At 42.3% G+C, this 17,593-nt stretch overlaps 1 protein-coding gene across 1 annotated transcript in view; it reads right to left on the bottom strand.

Annotated features, from left to right (window-relative positions):
- Chd2 (chromodomain helicase DNA binding protein 2) overlaps positions 1–17,593 on the bottom strand; it is a 112,270-nt gene that overhangs the window by 30,257 nt on the left and 64,420 nt on the right. The window contains exons 22-28 of the mRNA XM_032893412.1: positions 17,249–17,397; positions 15,792–15,888; positions 14,521–14,613; positions 12,380–12,550; positions 11,094–11,269; positions 7,241–7,282; positions 6,300–6,439 (exon numbers count right to left, since the gene is read on the bottom strand). Of these exons, the coding sequence (XP_032749303.1) occupies positions 6,300–6,439; positions 7,241–7,282; positions 11,094–11,269; positions 12,380–12,550; positions 14,521–14,613; positions 15,792–15,888; positions 17,249–17,397 (868 nt within the window). The remainder of the gene's footprint in view (positions 1–6,299; positions 6,440–7,240; positions 7,283–11,093; positions 11,270–12,379; positions 12,551–14,520; positions 14,614–15,791; positions 15,889–17,248; positions 17,398–17,593) is intronic.

Here is a 17,593-nt window from a genome sequence, read left to right as displayed (position 1 = left end):
AGGGACAGTGGTCTAAGATAAAGGATGCACACACAGAGGGACACGACAAGGAGAACGACCCTCTTCTCTATCATTTTTGTGCTTCACTTTTGACCTAGAAGCGTTTGGTGTAAATTCTTTTTAATCTCTGAGAAAATGGCAACACTAAAGTCATACATGGTACTGTTGCAATGGCAGCACTGGAGAGGCTGAACAAGAGGACTGCCAGGATTCTGATGCCACCTTGAGCTACAGTGAAAACCAGACAAGCCAATGCTACATAACAAGGCCCTGTCAAGAAAGGTGGGGAAGAAAAGCAGACGGACAGTTAGTTCAATCAAACTGAGAAAAGTGATCCCTAAAAATAAAAATATATGAAAAGAAAGTCTGAATTCAATTGATGACACAATTATACATGGAAAAAAGAACTGTTTGTCACATGTATTATAAACACAAAAAAGATACTTGAAGAAAAAAATCATTGCATTTGGAAACCTTATGAATGGTAAGTCTTATGAACTGAAGGCCAGGCATGGTGATGAACACCTTTAATCTCAGTACTCAGGAGGCAGAGGCAGATGGATCCCTTTAAGTTCAAAGCCACCAGGGCCACAAAGAGTGATCCTGTCTTAAAACACACGCATGCACACACACAAGACTAATATTGATATTTAGAAATGTATAAATACAATGTGGGGGAAAACAGGTACATAATTATGTTAACATTTTAAAGAATAAAATCAATAATCTTACACCGGAAATGTCAGCCTGGCCTCAAAATATGCTTGGTACAGTACATAGGTAACAGAAGTTTAGGGAAGGTAAGTCAATGTCAAGAAGCAAGAAGCCGTAACAAGGACAGGAACATGTGTAAGAAAAAAAGGCCAAGGCGTTGTAGTAAGGGAGGAAATCTCCAAAACAGAGCAACAATGAAACAGAACAGTACACACAAACCCTTTGACTTGTGTTTATAAAATGACAACAACCAGTGCTAGTACAACAGGAAACTGAGTGTTCTAGGGATTGCACAAATACTCTGTTTGGCTCAGACACCTCCTCGAGGAGGGTAGCCATGCTGTTATTATAAACCTGATCCATCCACGGCCATGGCTGGGCAGTCCTAGGCTCATGGGGACTCTACTACTGTTGTTTTGCCAGACAGTGTCAAACTGCTTTCCAAACTTTTACATTTTATCCATACATTAGTGCCACTAAGCTTGGGCCCAAGAAGATTCTGTTTGCAGTCAGCAATGCCTGAAGCAGAGACTCCTAACTGGTCGCAGTGTTGAGACCGCATGAGTGTTGAATGTTCAGCCCTTAACAGAAGATCTTTATTACCCTTCCGAGGCTCAAGGAGCATGGTGGACCACTGGGGGGATAAGGGGGTTGGAGAGCAGGGAAGAGTGTTATAACGATGGTCTTCTGGGCTCAAAGCACCTGTGGTTCACCACGATAGGACCCCTCAATGTTCCACCATAGACAGGAAAATAGCTTATATGACCCATCCCACCATCCTGAAGGAACAATTGGCAGTTAAAGATTGTTCGGAGAAGAGAAACTAGTCTCTTCAGTGGTGCAGCCACTGATAATGCTGATGGTACACTAAAGAGCCCTCACCCCCAACTGAGCTCGCTGAGCCACAGAACAATGTTAGATGTAAATGGGGAAAGTGTTTGAAGGAAGGGTCGGGGGGGGGGGGTGTACATGGAACATGGACCTGACCATGATGTTGCACATTATATACTCGCATGAACTTGTCAGCAAATAAAAATAAAACATTTAAAAATAAGAAACAGGAATATCTGTCTTTTTTTTTTCTTAAATAAATATTTTTAATTTCTCAGCTGGGACTGTGCTTGAAACCCTAAGTCAGATCTCCTGTACTGTATAAAACCAGGTAAGGTGATACATTTCCCAAGATCCCACCAGTAAATTAGAGTTAAGGTTAACCTTAGTGTGTTCATGGTTAGCCTGGGCTACATGAGACCCTGCCTTAAAAATACAACAAAAGGGGGGCTGGAACGATGGCTCAGTGGTTAAGAGCACTGACTGCTCTTCCAGAGATCCTGAGTTCAATTTCTAACAACCACAGAGTGGCTCACAACCAACTCTAATGGAATCCAATGCCCTCTTCTGGTGTGTCTGAAGACAGCTACAGTGTACTCATCACATACATAAAATAAATAAAACTCCTTTTAAAAAAAAAAAAGGAAAAAAATACAACAAAAAAGGTGACCTTATGAACTTAAAGTTGAATGTTCAAATCATTCGAACTATCACATTTCCATTACAAAAAGGAAAAAAAAACTAACAGTTCCACTATATCTGAAATGTTTTTAAATTTTGCTGATTTCTAAAATATTCTTAAAAGTAAAACTCAAAGTAAATACTCGTTTTTTACTTGATAAGAAGAGCTAACACTATAAACCAGACTCTAGACACGCACTGTAATGTTTGGAATTATTAATCATCCAAACCCTCTGGTTACTTTGAGGGCATTTAACTAGCCGAGGGTAGTAACTAAGAAAAAGCAGACTTGTAGGCAACAGCTGCCTCCTGACCCTGACCTACCCAGGAGAGAGCTGTCAGAGGGTGGTGCTACCAAGAAGAACAAGGAATAAGATAGGGTCAGTGACCCAGACAGACTGGGGAACCCATGACACACTACCTTTCTGAGTGACCACTTCAGTGCCCTAGTTATAAAACACTTTTTCTTCCAAAGAGGGTGCTGGTTAATATTTGCAATGATACATGCTAGAATCATCTGGGAAGAGAGAATATCAAATGAGGAGTTACCTCCATCAGACTGGTCTGTAGGCCTGTCTCTGGGGAACTTTCATCTCTTTTCTTTTCCTATTTTTGTTTTTGTTGTTGCTGTTGTTTGTTTTTGTTCTGTTGTTGTTTTTGGTTAGAGAAAAGGTTTTACTATGTAGCCCTGGCTGTCCTGGAACTCACTCTGTAGACCAGGCCAGCCTCAAACTCTCAGAGATCCACCTGTTATTGCCTCTCCAGGGCTGAGATTAAATGTGTATATGCTACCACTGCCTGGCTGGACATTTTCTTGATTAATGATTGGTGTGTCAGCCTTGCACAGTTTGGTCCTGGGTTACATAAGAAAGAAAGCTGCCAAGCACAGGAGGAAGAGAGTAAAGAGTGTTCCTCCATGGCTCCTGCCTCTGCTCCTGATTGAGTTGCTTGCCTGAGTCCCTTGATAATGAACACTAAATTATAAAGTAAAACCATTCCTCCCAACATGGCTTGGCCTGGTGTGTCATCATATGACTGAGGAGCAAACAAGGACGGCCCTTGCACTGTTGTTGTGAAGAAACAGACCATGTTGGGTTTCAGAGGAATGTGGAAGATGTTCCAACAGCTGAACACCAAATGCAGAAATTAATTTGCCACTCTAGTATGAGCCCAGAAGACATAGCGCTACAAGCAATGTGGACTATGGAGGTCAAACTCAAAACGTTTCAGAGGGGACAATATTAGAAGCTGGTCTACAGGCCATTCATGTGATATTTTGGTAAGAATCTAACTGTTTTCTGCCCTTGTCCTAAGAATTTTCCTAAGGGTAAATTATCCAATAATGAGCAGGAGGAGTGGCACAGGACTTTAATGCTAGCACTGGAAAGCAGAGGCAGACAGGCATTTGTTGATTTGAAACCAATCTGGTCTATACATCAAGTTTCTAGCCAGCTACTACTCTACAGAGAGACCCTGTCCCTCTCTCTCCCCAAAATAATGAACTAATGTCTTTGATGGAGGAAATTTCAAGCCTGAATAATGTTGAGGCTGAAACACAGTTATTACTGACCAACATTTATTCAGGTCTAAGATGAAAAAGAGCAAGTGGGCAAAAAAATACAAAATGAACTATTTGGAGAGAAAAGAGTCACCAGGAAACTTAGTGTTCCAGCCAAGGCATATGTTAACAAAGGCTGTAATTATTAGGGATAAGAGCCACTAAGGAAGAGGCCTGCTCTGCACTGGAACAAAGGGAAGGGCTCTTAGGGCAAGACCTACCCAGCTAAGTTTCCAATTAGCAAAAAAAAAAAAAAGGTCTAAGGAGTTTTCTGCTCCTAGAAAGCAACTGCAAGCCATAGCTCCTACTACTGTGGTTCAAGCACAGGAGGGCCCATCCTAAGCAAACTTAGCGGTGTCCTCCATGTTACAATAGCTTTACAGGCATGACGATACAAGAATGAAAGTATATGGATTTCTCCTCCATTCACAACTTCAGACAGCCACTGACACCTGGCTGCATGTGGCACAGAAATCTCTTCCAGACTGTGAAAAGCCACTATGTGAAGCTGTGAAGATAAATCTTGGATTGTAATAGAAACTCAAAAATGTTGAGGTGGCAAGCCATGAGACATCTGCCTACAAAAGCATATACACAGAATGGATGAAGCCGAAAAGATAGATGTCTGTGACAGACAGCAAGGCTAGGGGAGTAGAACCATTTATATGGGAAAAGAAAGCTCCAAGACTGGGTGTTTCCTTTGCTGGATTTTGGTCTTGCCTTGATCCAGTATTTCCTATGTCTATATTCCTACCTTTTGGAATGGAAATGTATATTCTGTGGGGAGCAGACAAGACACCCTGAAGTGAAGGAAGTTCTTAGGAAATGTGTGCTGCTGAAATAGTCAGCCATGTCAAAACTCCAATGTCTCAACTTCATAGGAGTTGCAAACCTTCCAGGTGAGGCTCAGAGGTATGGTAAAGTCTTCCTATGGGTCTGAGTGTGAATACTGATAGTGTATACAGAAAATGTCCACCACAGTTTTCCCCCTGGATATATATGATCTGAACACTGCTCCCCTACAGAGAATAGCTAAACCCATGTCATTGATCCACCTGTATACCATAGACTATGCTTCCTTGTTTGTATTCAGTAACCCTGTCTCCCTGTTCAACTGTATATTACCAAGACAGTCAGAGTCCACTGCTGAGGCCCCTCCATCAGAGAGCCCAGTCCACCCGATCCCAGCTTCTCTTCATAACCTTGAGACCCCAGTCAGGTCAATCCCCGAAGTCATACAAAGGTATTTTTCCTTTATATATCCAAAGTACATAACTTGCTTTTATATCTTATACAGGATTACAGTTAACAAATTATATTGAGTCTTAAAAGAGATGACAGTGTTGAGACTGTGACAGACAATGGGGACTAAAGCATTTTGCATTATAATATGGCAACAAGTCTTTAAGGGCCACATAGTACAGTGTGGTGGTTGAAAGAGAAATGTTGGGGTTGGGGATTTAGCTCAGTGGTAGAGCGCTTGCCTAGCAAGTGCAAGGCCCTGGGTTCAGTCCCCAGCTCCAGAAAACAAAAAAGAAAGAAATGTTTCCAGGATAGGTTATCTGAACTCTTGGTCTCCAGTAGGGGGTGCTGTTTGGGGAGGTTTAGTTGGCATGGCCTTGCTGGTGGAGTGTCACTGGGTATAGGCTTTGGAATTATATGGCATGAGCTACTTCCGTTTTGCTCTTTCTGCCCGAGGCTTACAGTGAGCTCTCGGCTTCCTGAGCCTGCCACCATTCTCATCACTTGCTGCTGTGCATAGCTACGATGAACCTTCCAAAACTATAAGCCAAAATAAATTCTTCATAAACTCAGTGTAGTTGGGGTGTTCTACCACAGCGAAAGGAATTAATGCATCAAGCAAAAACTCTTTTCTCTTTTTTTTTTTTTTTTGGCTTTTTTTTTCGGAGCTGGGGCCCGACCCCAGGGCCTTGCGCTTCCTAGGCAAGCGCCCTCCCACTGAGCTAAATCCCCAACCCCCTCTTTTCTCATTTTTAAGAGGAAAGAAATTATATGTCTAATCCAATCACAACAAATTATAGTGCCATGAAAATCTCAATACAACCAAAATGTTTGCATTTGTACTTTGTTCTCTCTCTCTCTCTCTCTCTCTCTCTCTCTCTCTCTCTCTCTCTCTCTCTCTCCCTTTGCCATAATATAACAATATACCTATCATCGTGTTTATCTACAATAATCCTTCAGAGCCAAAATATGGAGATGACCATTCTACTCTGGCCCTCTCATGCCTTTGCATGAGTCAGCCAAGTTTACTCTTCACAGAGCAACAAATAAACCTGGCCTTGTTCATGTCAAACATTCGCAAAGCCACTTCCCCAGAGAAGAGATAGATGGGGTCTCAACATTGAGCTCACAGAAAGACAACTCAAAATAGACAACTGCAAGCCCCAGGTGCATGTGGGCTCTCAGTACTGTTCCTCAAAGCCCTGTAACACAAAGTCCAGAGCACAGCACCAGTGGGGAAGCATTGCTTCCTGAGTTACACTTGTTGACTTACCTTCGCTGGCATTTTCTTTCAGCTGCTCCTCATACTCCTGCATTGCTGACACACAGCTATTATGAACCAGCTCCCCTAGGCGTTTCAGGTCTGCCACGGACTTATCAACTAGCTCAGCATCACGTGCTATGCACTCTAGCCTGAAAAAGAAGATCAAGACACTAGGTCCTCTTCTCTGAGTATCACACAAATGTCTCATAAGTGCTTGCTCTTCAATGAATATCCTAGTAGGGGCACCAGCAGAAGGGGAAGCCCTTGGTCCGGCCAAGACTAGACCCCCAGTGTACAGGATTGTTGGGGGAAGGGTGGTAATGGGGGTGGATGGGGAGGGGAACATTATATAGAAAGGGAGGGGGAGGGGGATGATGGCCTGGAAACCAGGAAAGGGAATAACATTTGAAATGTAAATAAGAAATACCCAATTTAATAAAAATGGAAGAAAAAAAAAGTGCTTGCTCTTGAAAGATGCTTGTTGTGCAGGTCAGTCTAAGGCCAACAAGAACCTTGTCTAATAACTAAAGTATGCCCATTTCCCATCCATCACCAAAACTTGTAGTCCACAGAACATCAGCCATAAACATCAGAAGGAACAGGTCCTGAGTTTACTTTACTTTACAAATGAGCTATCTGCAACCGTTAGCGTGAGAAGTGCCCAGAGACTGCACACACTAGTTTGCAATGCTCTTAGAAGGTAGGATAATTACTTCTCCATTATTCAGCTCATTCTACATCAAACCAAGCACACAAATCCATTACAGAAAAGTCACGTTGTCTAAAGGGCCACAGACCCACTTTGCCACATCCAGCGGGTTTTATACTAACTTCTTCAAAGATGAGAATTTTGCATCTAGATGCAAAAAAAAAAGGAAAAAGAAAAAAAAAAGAAACAAAGCCTGCAATAACAAAAGTAAAAGGAGGATAGAACCCATTATTGGTCTTACCTTTCAAGAGGGAGACCAAACTTCTTATAAGCCTTGATAAACCTAAGAATATGATCAACAAAATTAATTAAAACCACTACAAAATTAATTAAAGCCACAAGTATTAGCTGTGTGAATGCCATAATATCCTATCATGATGTATGAGCCACACACTGTCACAAGACTGGCACGACCGTGCAGCAAGTAAGTGACACTGAGGATTTCTGGGTGGGTGAACCTAACACGTTCCCAAGCTCTACTCAAGGCAGATGCCGAGTTTACTCTCAGTGAGTGATCGGGACCTAGGAACTGTGACTACAAGGAGTTCAACTAGGACAAAACTCTTAACATCATTACTTGGTGGCCACTTCAGTTCATTAACTCTATGCTGAGCTCTCAGACACGGTATTTTTCATAATTTTATGATTAATGATATAGCCCTTAAGATTTCTATGGTTCTATCAAATACTTTTTACAATTAAGCAGAACTTTATATATAAAATACATATGCACACACAACATACACACACATATAATTGAAAGCGTACATAAAGCTATTTAGGAACCTGGTGAGTGGCTTTGCCTATCTTTGCCTCCAATGGACTTTTCAAGTCTCTACCTTCAATCACACTGATCACTGCCATCATCCCATCACACCTCACCAACACTCTCGATAAAAAGCAAGATGCCATAGCACATCACTTCTATCACAGTAATATGTCAAGTTACTATGACAAACTGGTTATGGAGCCGTGTAAGGACAGAGACTAAGAAATAAGGAACTAAGATGTGGCAAATAGGACTAAAGATGATAATAGCTATATAACAGTATGAAATAAAGGATCTGAATACAAACCTTAGTGATGGGCTAAATATGAAAGTGAACCTGAAGGTTCTCTCTCAACCCCACACTTCTCCTTAACATAAATTGAAACAGTAAGCTGTGAGATTTAAGAACAGTAAGGAAGCTGAGGCAGAGTTCTCGCCTAGCATGCGCCAGGCTTAGGGCCAATCCCTAGCACTGAAAACAGAGATAATGATCTTCAGGGACACAAAATAGCAAAGCCATCAACAAAAACTGGCAAAATCAACTCCAAGGGAACCTAGAAATTATAAAAGTCTGCAGCCCATCTGAAGTATTTGTTTAAGATAATGGCTGTCTCGGGGCTGGGGATTTAGCTCAGCGGTGAGCGCTTACCTAGGAAGCGCAAGGCCCTGGGTTTGGTCCCCAGCTCCAAAAAAAAAAACAAAAAAAAAAAAAAAAAAAAAAAAAAAAAGAAAATGGCTGTCTCTGTAAGAACCAAGAGCTTTCTGTTAGTGCAACTTGCTTTATTTTCAACCCCTTCTCTCTAGAGCCACAATAACCTGAGAAATTACCAGCTGTACTCCCTGTGCATGGCAGCTACCAGCAAAGACAAATCTGAGGTAACTCAAAAGAGCCCTCTCCAGAGAGAAGGTATGACTATGCATCCCTAAAAGTACTACTGTCAGGTTTGTCTTTTTCATTAATTATTACTGTTATTGGTGTCAATCATCATCATCATCATCATCATCATCATGTGTATAGGTGTTTTGGCTGCACATGTGTCTGTGTTCCATGTGTGTACTTGGTGACCAGGGAGGCCAGAATAGGGAGCCAGATGCCCTGGAACTGTAGTTACAGAACTTTGTAAACGATTATTTGGATGCTGTGAATCAACTATGGATCTTTGCCAGACAGTCAGTGCTCTTAACTGCTAGGCCATCTCCCTGTTTGTCTTTATCTGTCTGAATTAGGACTCTAGGTCATTGGTAATAGTCAGCTGCAAAGGTAGGGCACACCACTTGGGGGCAGTAAGGCACTGGTCAAAAAAAAAAAAAAAACCAAAGAACTGGGAAAAGGCACTGACAGAGCATCCTGAAAGGCTTTAACACAATCTTAGGAAGCAAAAGAACCACATCTACGGGTCAGCACACATGCAAAGGAAAAAACCTGTGAAGGCCCTAACTTCAAATCTGCGTGTGCAGCCTCTCATGGAACACTGAGAACAGACTCACAGAGAGAGCACTAAAACAAGATTTCTACCACACTGGTCACAGAGATGAGCAGACTTGCTAGGTTGAGTGACTGAGATCTCTGCCTGTCATTTGCTAATCACTCCGCTAAAGGAACAGAGACTTCAAAGAACATGACAACAAACTTTGCAAAGCAGTTAAGAGGGTCAGTGAATAGCACCAAACTGACCAGTAGGGGAAGATGAGGTCTAGAGTTACCATAGTATATTACCTAAACGGCTGGGGTTGCAAATACAGTGCACCTAGAAGGAAGACACAGGCTATAGAGATAACTGTACTTTAAGAAATCCGGAGCCTGGATGTATGAGACAACAACATGCTACTGTAAACAGGCACATGGACTCAGCAAGTTATTCCTAAGGAATTAATGAGCCACCTAAGAGAGGCAATCAGCAGAAGTATAAACTAGAGAACAGGGCGGGTAGTTCAGTGGTCAAGCACTTGCCCAGCATGCATGCAGCCTTGGGGATGATTTCAAGAGTGTGAAAGAAAAGGAACAAATGGAAAACATTAAGGAGGAGACAAATAGGAGAAAAAGAATCAATAAACTTGAAAACAAAAAAGAAAAAAGACAGTAAGATACTGCCAGGAAAAGAAAACTACAGAATTCGTCATTAGTAAATATACCCCAAAAGGAAACTCTTAGGTATCAAGGGCATTACACAGTAGCTCAAATCTACACACAAGAAAAAAGTACATATAAGATCACTAAATCATCAACTATGAAGACAGTACCAAGAGATCTTTGGTTGAATTCTTCTATCAAGCGTCATATGCAATGACACAGAGCATATGACATATAACACTCTGTGGGTGGGCTTCCTCTGTATGAAGAATGTGTAACATCAGCATAAAGGAGACAGGAAGAAGGTGAAGAATTGAATGCAAAATTTTCATAAACAACTGACAATAAACTGTTAGGCATACACATGCTCCTTGAAGTTTCCATGGAAATCTCCAAGAAAATAAGTGAAAAAACAAAAGATAGTAATGGAAACAAGGCAGTTAGAATGGAATACTGAATGTGCCTACTGACCACATGAGTCACCGATGGAGAAATAAAGGAGTAAAGACAGCCCAGGGTGCAGACAATCACTGCTGTGCATGTAATGGATTAAGGCAAAGCAAAAGCTTGTTAGAGGAGACTTTGAAAAACCGATCTAACTGCAAGCTGCCTACATGAGTTAGATTTAAAGTCACAGACTGAAATAAAAAGAGGAACTATACCACCATCTTTCCTACTCCAAGAATGCATTTAGGTGAGAAAGGCCAGCTGCCAAATGAAGTCTCACGTGTGCTACTAAAGCAGGAATGCAACCAAGCCACCACAGCCTGCACCAGCACTGATGCTGACAAGGACCACTGCGCGAGCGTCCACCACTAGCAGGGCCATGTCTGCATGTACATTCGTATAAATACAGGTCTGTGTGGTGTATGTACGCCTCTCTTTGGTAAACTTCCTCTTGAAAACAGCAAGGAAATAAAAAGATGAAAAAGAACCTGTGATCTAGGCACTCGTAAAGGAAGGTGCGAGGGGAGGAACTGCAAACAGCCCCATGGTCACACAGGAGCCCAAGGACAGCTGGGCTACATGAGACCTATCTCACCCAGCCCAGGCAAAAACAGAAAATAAAAACCTGATGAAAAGTCGGCAAGACCAAGTCTGGAAAACCTGCAGAAATTCCAGGAAGACCTCAGATGCCTTGGTTTCTCTGCCTTCCTTGCATGGTTACGTTTTCTTCCTACTCTGTGGGAACCACTAACCAAGGCTTAGAACACATCCTTCCATACACGCTCTAGCGGAGCAGATGCCACCAACCTTCTGATCTCGGCATCTGTGAAGCCTTCCACGAGGTCTTTGCGCACACTCCGGGGGCGCCCTCTGCGCTTTGGCTTCTTATCATCGTCAGAGTCATCCGTCTCACTCTCGGAAGCAGAAGACCTCTGGGCCTGCCTCTTAGACTCAGTGTCAGAATCACTGTCATTGGTCTGAGCCTGAGACAGAAACAAGGCCGAGCTGCACTTTAGCAAGTGTCGAGTCTGGACTTACAGTCCAGCTTGTGTCCATGCTCAGACTTCCCATCCTCTCTGACAAGTCAGGGATCGGGTAACAGGAGGAGTAAACTGGCACATTTTCAATGACCTTGCACTGACTTCGTGTACTCAATTTAAAACACTTAGTTAATTTATACTGTAATATATAAGATACCCAACATAAAACAGAAATTCCTCAGACAACCAACGGCGTGTCTGTTTTCCTCCTTCGTGAAATAAGGTAAAAGTACAACAGTCACTTTGAGAGAGGGTTTTCACACACACTAAATGCATCAGGAAATAAAAATGCACTCAGAACTGTGTGACATGCAGTAGCAGCTGAGTGTGTGGAAAAGGTGATTTACTAGAGTAGTGGGCAAGCCTAATAACTCCAAAATACTGCTTAATAAATCTGTGTTCTTATTTCAGTAACACTGTACATATGGTGCTTGCGAAAGGCTAAGTAAGCATACAGTCTGTGGATGCCCTATATTAGTCATGTAATCTTTTACTAGTTAGACCTAGTACTGTGAACATTTATGGACAAAAAGAACTTGACACTATGAAAGATAAGGACAGTAGCAATATGAACCAAACTGTCTATCAGGACTGTCGGCAATTTTAACCTCAAAGGCAAAATAAAAAGTTCTGTAAACTCGGAACTCTACCAGTTATTTCTCAAGAAGCCAATCAGCAAAGGCCAAGTTAAAGGGGACCAAGGGTGTGCTTATGAGTGAGCCCTGCATGTGCTACTCTGTCTGCCCGGCAGGCCTGTGCAGGGCCTCTCCCTGTGTCAGGGCCTCTCCTGTGTCAGGGCCTCTCCCTGTGTCAGGGCCTCTCCTGTGCAGGGCCTCTCCCTGTGTCAGGGCCTCTCCTGTGTCAGGGCCTCTCCTGTGTCAGGGCCTCTCCTGTGCAGGGCCTCTCCCTGTGCAGGGCCTCTCCCTGTGTCAGGGCCTCTCCTGTGCAGGGCCTCTCCCTGTGTCAGGGCCTCTGTGCAGGGACTCTCCCTGACTAATCTTAATCTGTACTTGCAGCCACACAGGGCACAAAGTGAACTTCCTCTCACTTCACCTTTTTAGTAGAACTGCGAATCCGAGGCAGCATATAAATTTCTTCCAGCTCCTTCTGCCGCTCTTCCTCCTCCACTTTTTTCCTTTGCTCTTCGGGAATGATTTCATCCCAGTCCTTGTGAGGACGCTCTTCTAGCTCCTCTTCATCTTCCATTGTTGCAAAGTTGGCAACCTGAAAGACAAAGGACAACCCCCATCTGACGTTTCTCCCCACCAAACACCATCTGCCAGGCATCAGCTTAATGAGTATTTTTAATTTAGAACACTGTAATAGGATCCATAATATTATATAATCAGAACTTTTTTTCTTCTCACCTTTTATTCCCTCCAAATCAACTTGCCAAAGTTATTAGTTCAACAAAAATTTTATTAAAAATTAGGGAAATAGATACAGAAAGATTAAAAACTGTTTTTTAGGTTTTACTGAAATCTGCGTATTCCCCGCATCACGCTGCCTGGACAATTTAATTTGCTTAGACTGTATGAACTGTCTGGTACCTGACAGTCACAAGCAGCAGCCAGCCCTGGCCCTTTTTTCACCTTTAGCAAAAGTGTAACCAGTGAAAGTTTGCATGTGCTCAAAAAGGCCATTTTTATCTAGAAGGCATAGCATTACCACTACCAAAAATTGGAGGTATCTGTAGTCAAATGGTATGTGCCCTAGGAGAGAAAACTGCCTAAGCCCAGACTCGGCTGCATTCAAGCATCAGGCCGCTCCGTGCAGCCTGGGCTGCCTGTGCAGAGCCCCGCTCCCAGTTTCAGTCTCTTACACTAAGAGTCTGAGGAAGCACAAAAGGACCTTTACAGTTGCCATTCCTCAAAGTCACTTGGGGCTAACATGAAATCAAATCAAAGCTTTAGGAAGTGTAGTCAAAACTAACTCTTCAACTTTCAGTAAGAATATTTGGATCTTGATAACCAAATTTTTTTAAAATTCAAGAAAAAAAGGCATAATTTCTGACACTGTTAAAAACAAACCATCTCACTGGTCTGTCAGTTATTTTTGTACAAACTTGTACTGCTTACGACAGTTTAGGTCTGGGATTTTATATACTAACTTTTTTATTTTGTACACATACACATCACTGAACATGTTGTGAAGGTCAGAGGACAACCTGTAATACTTAGCTCTTCTCCCTCAACAATAAGCAGCCTGCTGTGCCCAACAGCAAAGTAATCTTCAACTTCCTCTTCATCTTTAACCTGCAGAGAATCAGCCATACTCTCCCTTGCATTTTGGAAACATTTGCTACTCTGATTTCCTTACACCCTCCAGATCAATCTCCCACCCTAGGATTGCCAAGTGATCCAGTTTCCCCAACAGTAGGTACTAGCTGGACAAAGTCACAGGGTGAGTGGCTCTACAGCAAAGAACCCATCTAGATTACATCACTCCCTACCAAGTTCCTCCCACAGGCAGTCTAACCCACAGCTACCCCAAGGCTTTCTGCCTCTCAGACTGAATTCTCACACTCTCCCTCCCTGGCCCTGCACTGATCAATTCCTTTTTTGTTTTATCAGACACCACTGACTATCCCTTTATCGCCCCTTTGGGAGGGGAAGGAACAGGAGAAAAGGAAAGGAGAGCAAACTAGAAAGAATAGGGGAAAAGAGAAAGCAAAAATTTAAACCAGGTGCTAGTGGCATACGCCTTTAATACCAGCACTTTGGGGGCAGAAGCAGGGGCAAGGCAGGCAGATCTGTGCGTTTGAGGCCAGCTTAGTCTAGAGAATGAGTTCTAGGATAGCCAGGGCTAGACAGAGAAATCCTGTCTTGGGGAGTGGGGGGAGTCTCCCAACTCTACCCTTACAATTCCCATGCCTTAGACTTCTCTTGGCATCTGATGTCATGAATGGCTCATATCCCTCCATACTTCAGTCTTTTGCTTATCCCATTGACAATATACTCTGTCTTTATCAATGTCCTTTCCTCTGTCTGTGAGGAAGGATGGTTCATTTCAGTGGTTATCTTTACAGAACACTGTAGACTACAGTCCCAACATCTACACTCAGAATGACACTGAGCGTAAGATAATTCAGGTATGGGGGAAAGAGCAAGCCTAGTACAAACACAGTGACGAGACAAAGGAGCTGCTAGTCAGTAAGTCAGGGTTGACTGTTCCCTCCCACGAGGTCTTCATACCTTAAACTGTGATAGCAGCTCATCTGTCGCACTAGTTGACACTTCATTCTCTCTGGTTTCAGCTAAACGCAAAATTTCATCTATATCCATTTCCTGAAAGAACAGAATTAACACGGATATAATGGGAAAGCATCAGTCTCAGCATGTACTACAAACGTTAGGTGCACACAGGCTACTTTCCTAAAACTCTTATAGTCTACAGTCTCAGTATGCATCCTGCAAACCAACACCTCTTACAGGTTTTCATCTATAGTCAGGGAATTCTATGAAAGAAAAATAAGGGGAAATACAGAGTCCTTCAGGGTTTTATCCGTTCCTCTTTAGTGTTGTTAAAGCCTTGAACTTAGCAAGAAAATTTTTTTAAAAAGCTACGCTATATTACTTTAAATAATTACTTCCTTTAATAAAAATTTCTGACAAAGGATTTTTCCTAAAAAGCTTAAGATGTTTATAAAATAGTCCTAGTATTGTTAGCTTTTACGCAGTCATGTAAAAATGCTAAGTTATACAACTATATTTTCTTAAGTCTATCATATACTTGGATAATGTACATTCTTGATTACCTGCTTTTACCAATGCTGACTTATCCTTTCCTCTTCCAAAATACACTTTCTTTGACCTTCATGTCATATACACACATACACACATATATTTATATAAGCAAGCATATATAAAAATACATAAAATTTATAAAGTTCCACATGAGGAAAAAAAATATGATACTTGGTTTTCGGAATCTGCCTCATTTCACTTGATAACCTCGAGACTCACCAATTTTCCAACACGTGATATATTTTCAAATATGTATAGACATAGTAGTTTTGTTACCTATGCACCTATGAATGGACACCAGGCTGATTATGTAACTTGGAATGTGATTAGTGCTACAGGAAGCTTGGCTATGCAAGCATGTCTGGGGCACCTCATTTATGGCTCCTTTGGATATGGTTCTAGGACTGGTACAGCTGGATCATATGGCAGCTCTGTTTTTAATCTTAAGAACCTTCATACTGATTCCTAGAGTGGCTAGAAAAGTAAATTCCTGGGCTAGAGAGATGGCTCAGCAGTTAAGAGCACTGACTGCTCTTCCAGAGGTCCTGAGTTCAATTCCTAGCAACCACATGGTGGCTCACAACCATCTGTAATAGGATCTGATGACCTCTTCTGGTGTGTCTGAAGACAGCTACACTGTATTCATATACATAAAATAAATAAATAATTCTTAAAAAAAAAAGAAAAAAAAGAAAATTCCTGTGCTCCAAATAGATTACCTGAGGCTCTGACTCCTCTCCTTCAATTTCTTTGAAGAGATCCTCTGCTCCAAATTTCAAAATAGCTGTCAGCTCTTCTTTATTAAAAGGATTTGAGCTGTAGGAGTAAAATACAGTTGTGATCTCTAGTAAGAGGTTGGAGGGATGGTTCAGCAGGTGAAGCATCTTGCCACCGAACCTGAGCCTACTTGCATTCAATCCCTAGGACTACAAGTAGAAGGAGAAAACAAGTGTCTTCTATGTCCACACTCGGACAAAAGCACAAGTGTATCCTCAATTCCCTCACAAATGAATAAAAATGTGAAAATTTTTAAGAGGGACTAAAAATATGGCTCAGTGGGCAAGAGTCTTTGCTGCTCTTCCAGAAGACCTGGGTTGGTTCCTAAAATGCGCATGGTGACTCACAGCTGCCTGTAATTCAAGCGACAAGTTCCAATGGCTTCTTCTGACATCTACAAGAACCAGGCATACACATGGAATACATATATACATGAAAACAAACCTCTCATATGTATAAAAAGTAACTAAACATCTTTAAAGTTTTTAGCGAATGTCAATTGTGCACTCTGGACCTGAACTTTTGTGTATATACCTTTTGCAGGAGGGGACAAATGACCAAGAGTTAATTCTGCCCCTAAAACAATGATACCTCAAATTCTGCATTAACAGCTCAGAGTTTGTGATAAGCCTCAGAACGCAGTTACTGCCCTGCAAAGATCGTAACAACACATGCTTTTCCTGCCTTTTGTCTCAGGAAGTCACCTTATCCTCACCAAGAACTTTATCCTTTTCACCTTTTGTCCAAAACAGATCAACTTCTCTGACTTAGGCTCTTCTTAAACAGAAAATTGTCTCAAAACAAGCTACTTGACTGTTGCCTATATCCTTTGCCAGTTTGAAAAGGCACAACTCCACACAAGTATTTTTCACTAGCAGTGACAGCCCAGCATCTGCTTCTGTCCAAATGCGTCCCTGCTGTAGTCAGAGGTGACTCTGGGCTACGCTGAGAAGCAACTAGCAACATGGTCCACACTTCTGCTACTGCACCGTGCCACATATGGAGCCAGAAGCAAAGACAAAAGAGCACCTCGAAACCAGATGGCTCAGGAGGCATGAGCCGCTGTCTAAGCTTCATCCGACTGGATCCGCAGAAACCACAGGGTAAAAGCAGAATACTAATTCCTGCCTCTGACCTCTATGGGTCATCTGTGTGCAGGTCAGATATGTGTGTGCAGATACACACAGACACACACACAGAGACACAGAGACACAGACACACACACACACACACACACACACACACGCACACACACACACGAAAAAAATTGGGGTAGGGTAGCACCCTCCTTACAGCATCAAGTTGACTGATAGATATTGCCTATGGTAAAATCTATCAGAACTGTATCAGTGCTGGAGAAAACAATCTGATTCTGTCTCGACATTTTCCTGGCACTTACTTGGATCTCCCTGAGTTGTTTTCAAGAACTGTCCTGCCAGTAGTATCCATGCGCTGAATCACCAGATGGTCCAACACCATCTTCTTTTTGGCCCTTTCTATGATTTCCTCTTCCACAGTCCCCTTTGTAACCAGGCGGTAAATATTCACCTGTAAGAAGAAGAAGAAATGTCATGTTTCCTCCTGTTTAAATAAAGCTGATGTTACTGCTGTCAAACTGCAGAAGAGTGAGCCTTTGTTCTCCTGTACCACAGACTCTCTAATGCCAGCCGCAGCTGGTGAACTGGTGAGTGCAGAAGGTGTGTTGCTGAAGCAGGCTAAATGCCTAAAGGAAAGAGCTTCGAAA

Source organism: Rattus rattus, chromosome 2 (assembly GCF_011064425.1).
Source record: "Rattus rattus isolate New Zealand chromosome 2, Rrattus_CSIRO_v1, whole genome shotgun sequence".
NCBI classification, from domain to species: Eukaryota; Metazoa; Chordata; class Mammalia; order Rodentia; family Muridae; genus Rattus; species Rattus rattus.
This window is presented reverse-complemented; position numbering and strand designations above follow the sequence as displayed.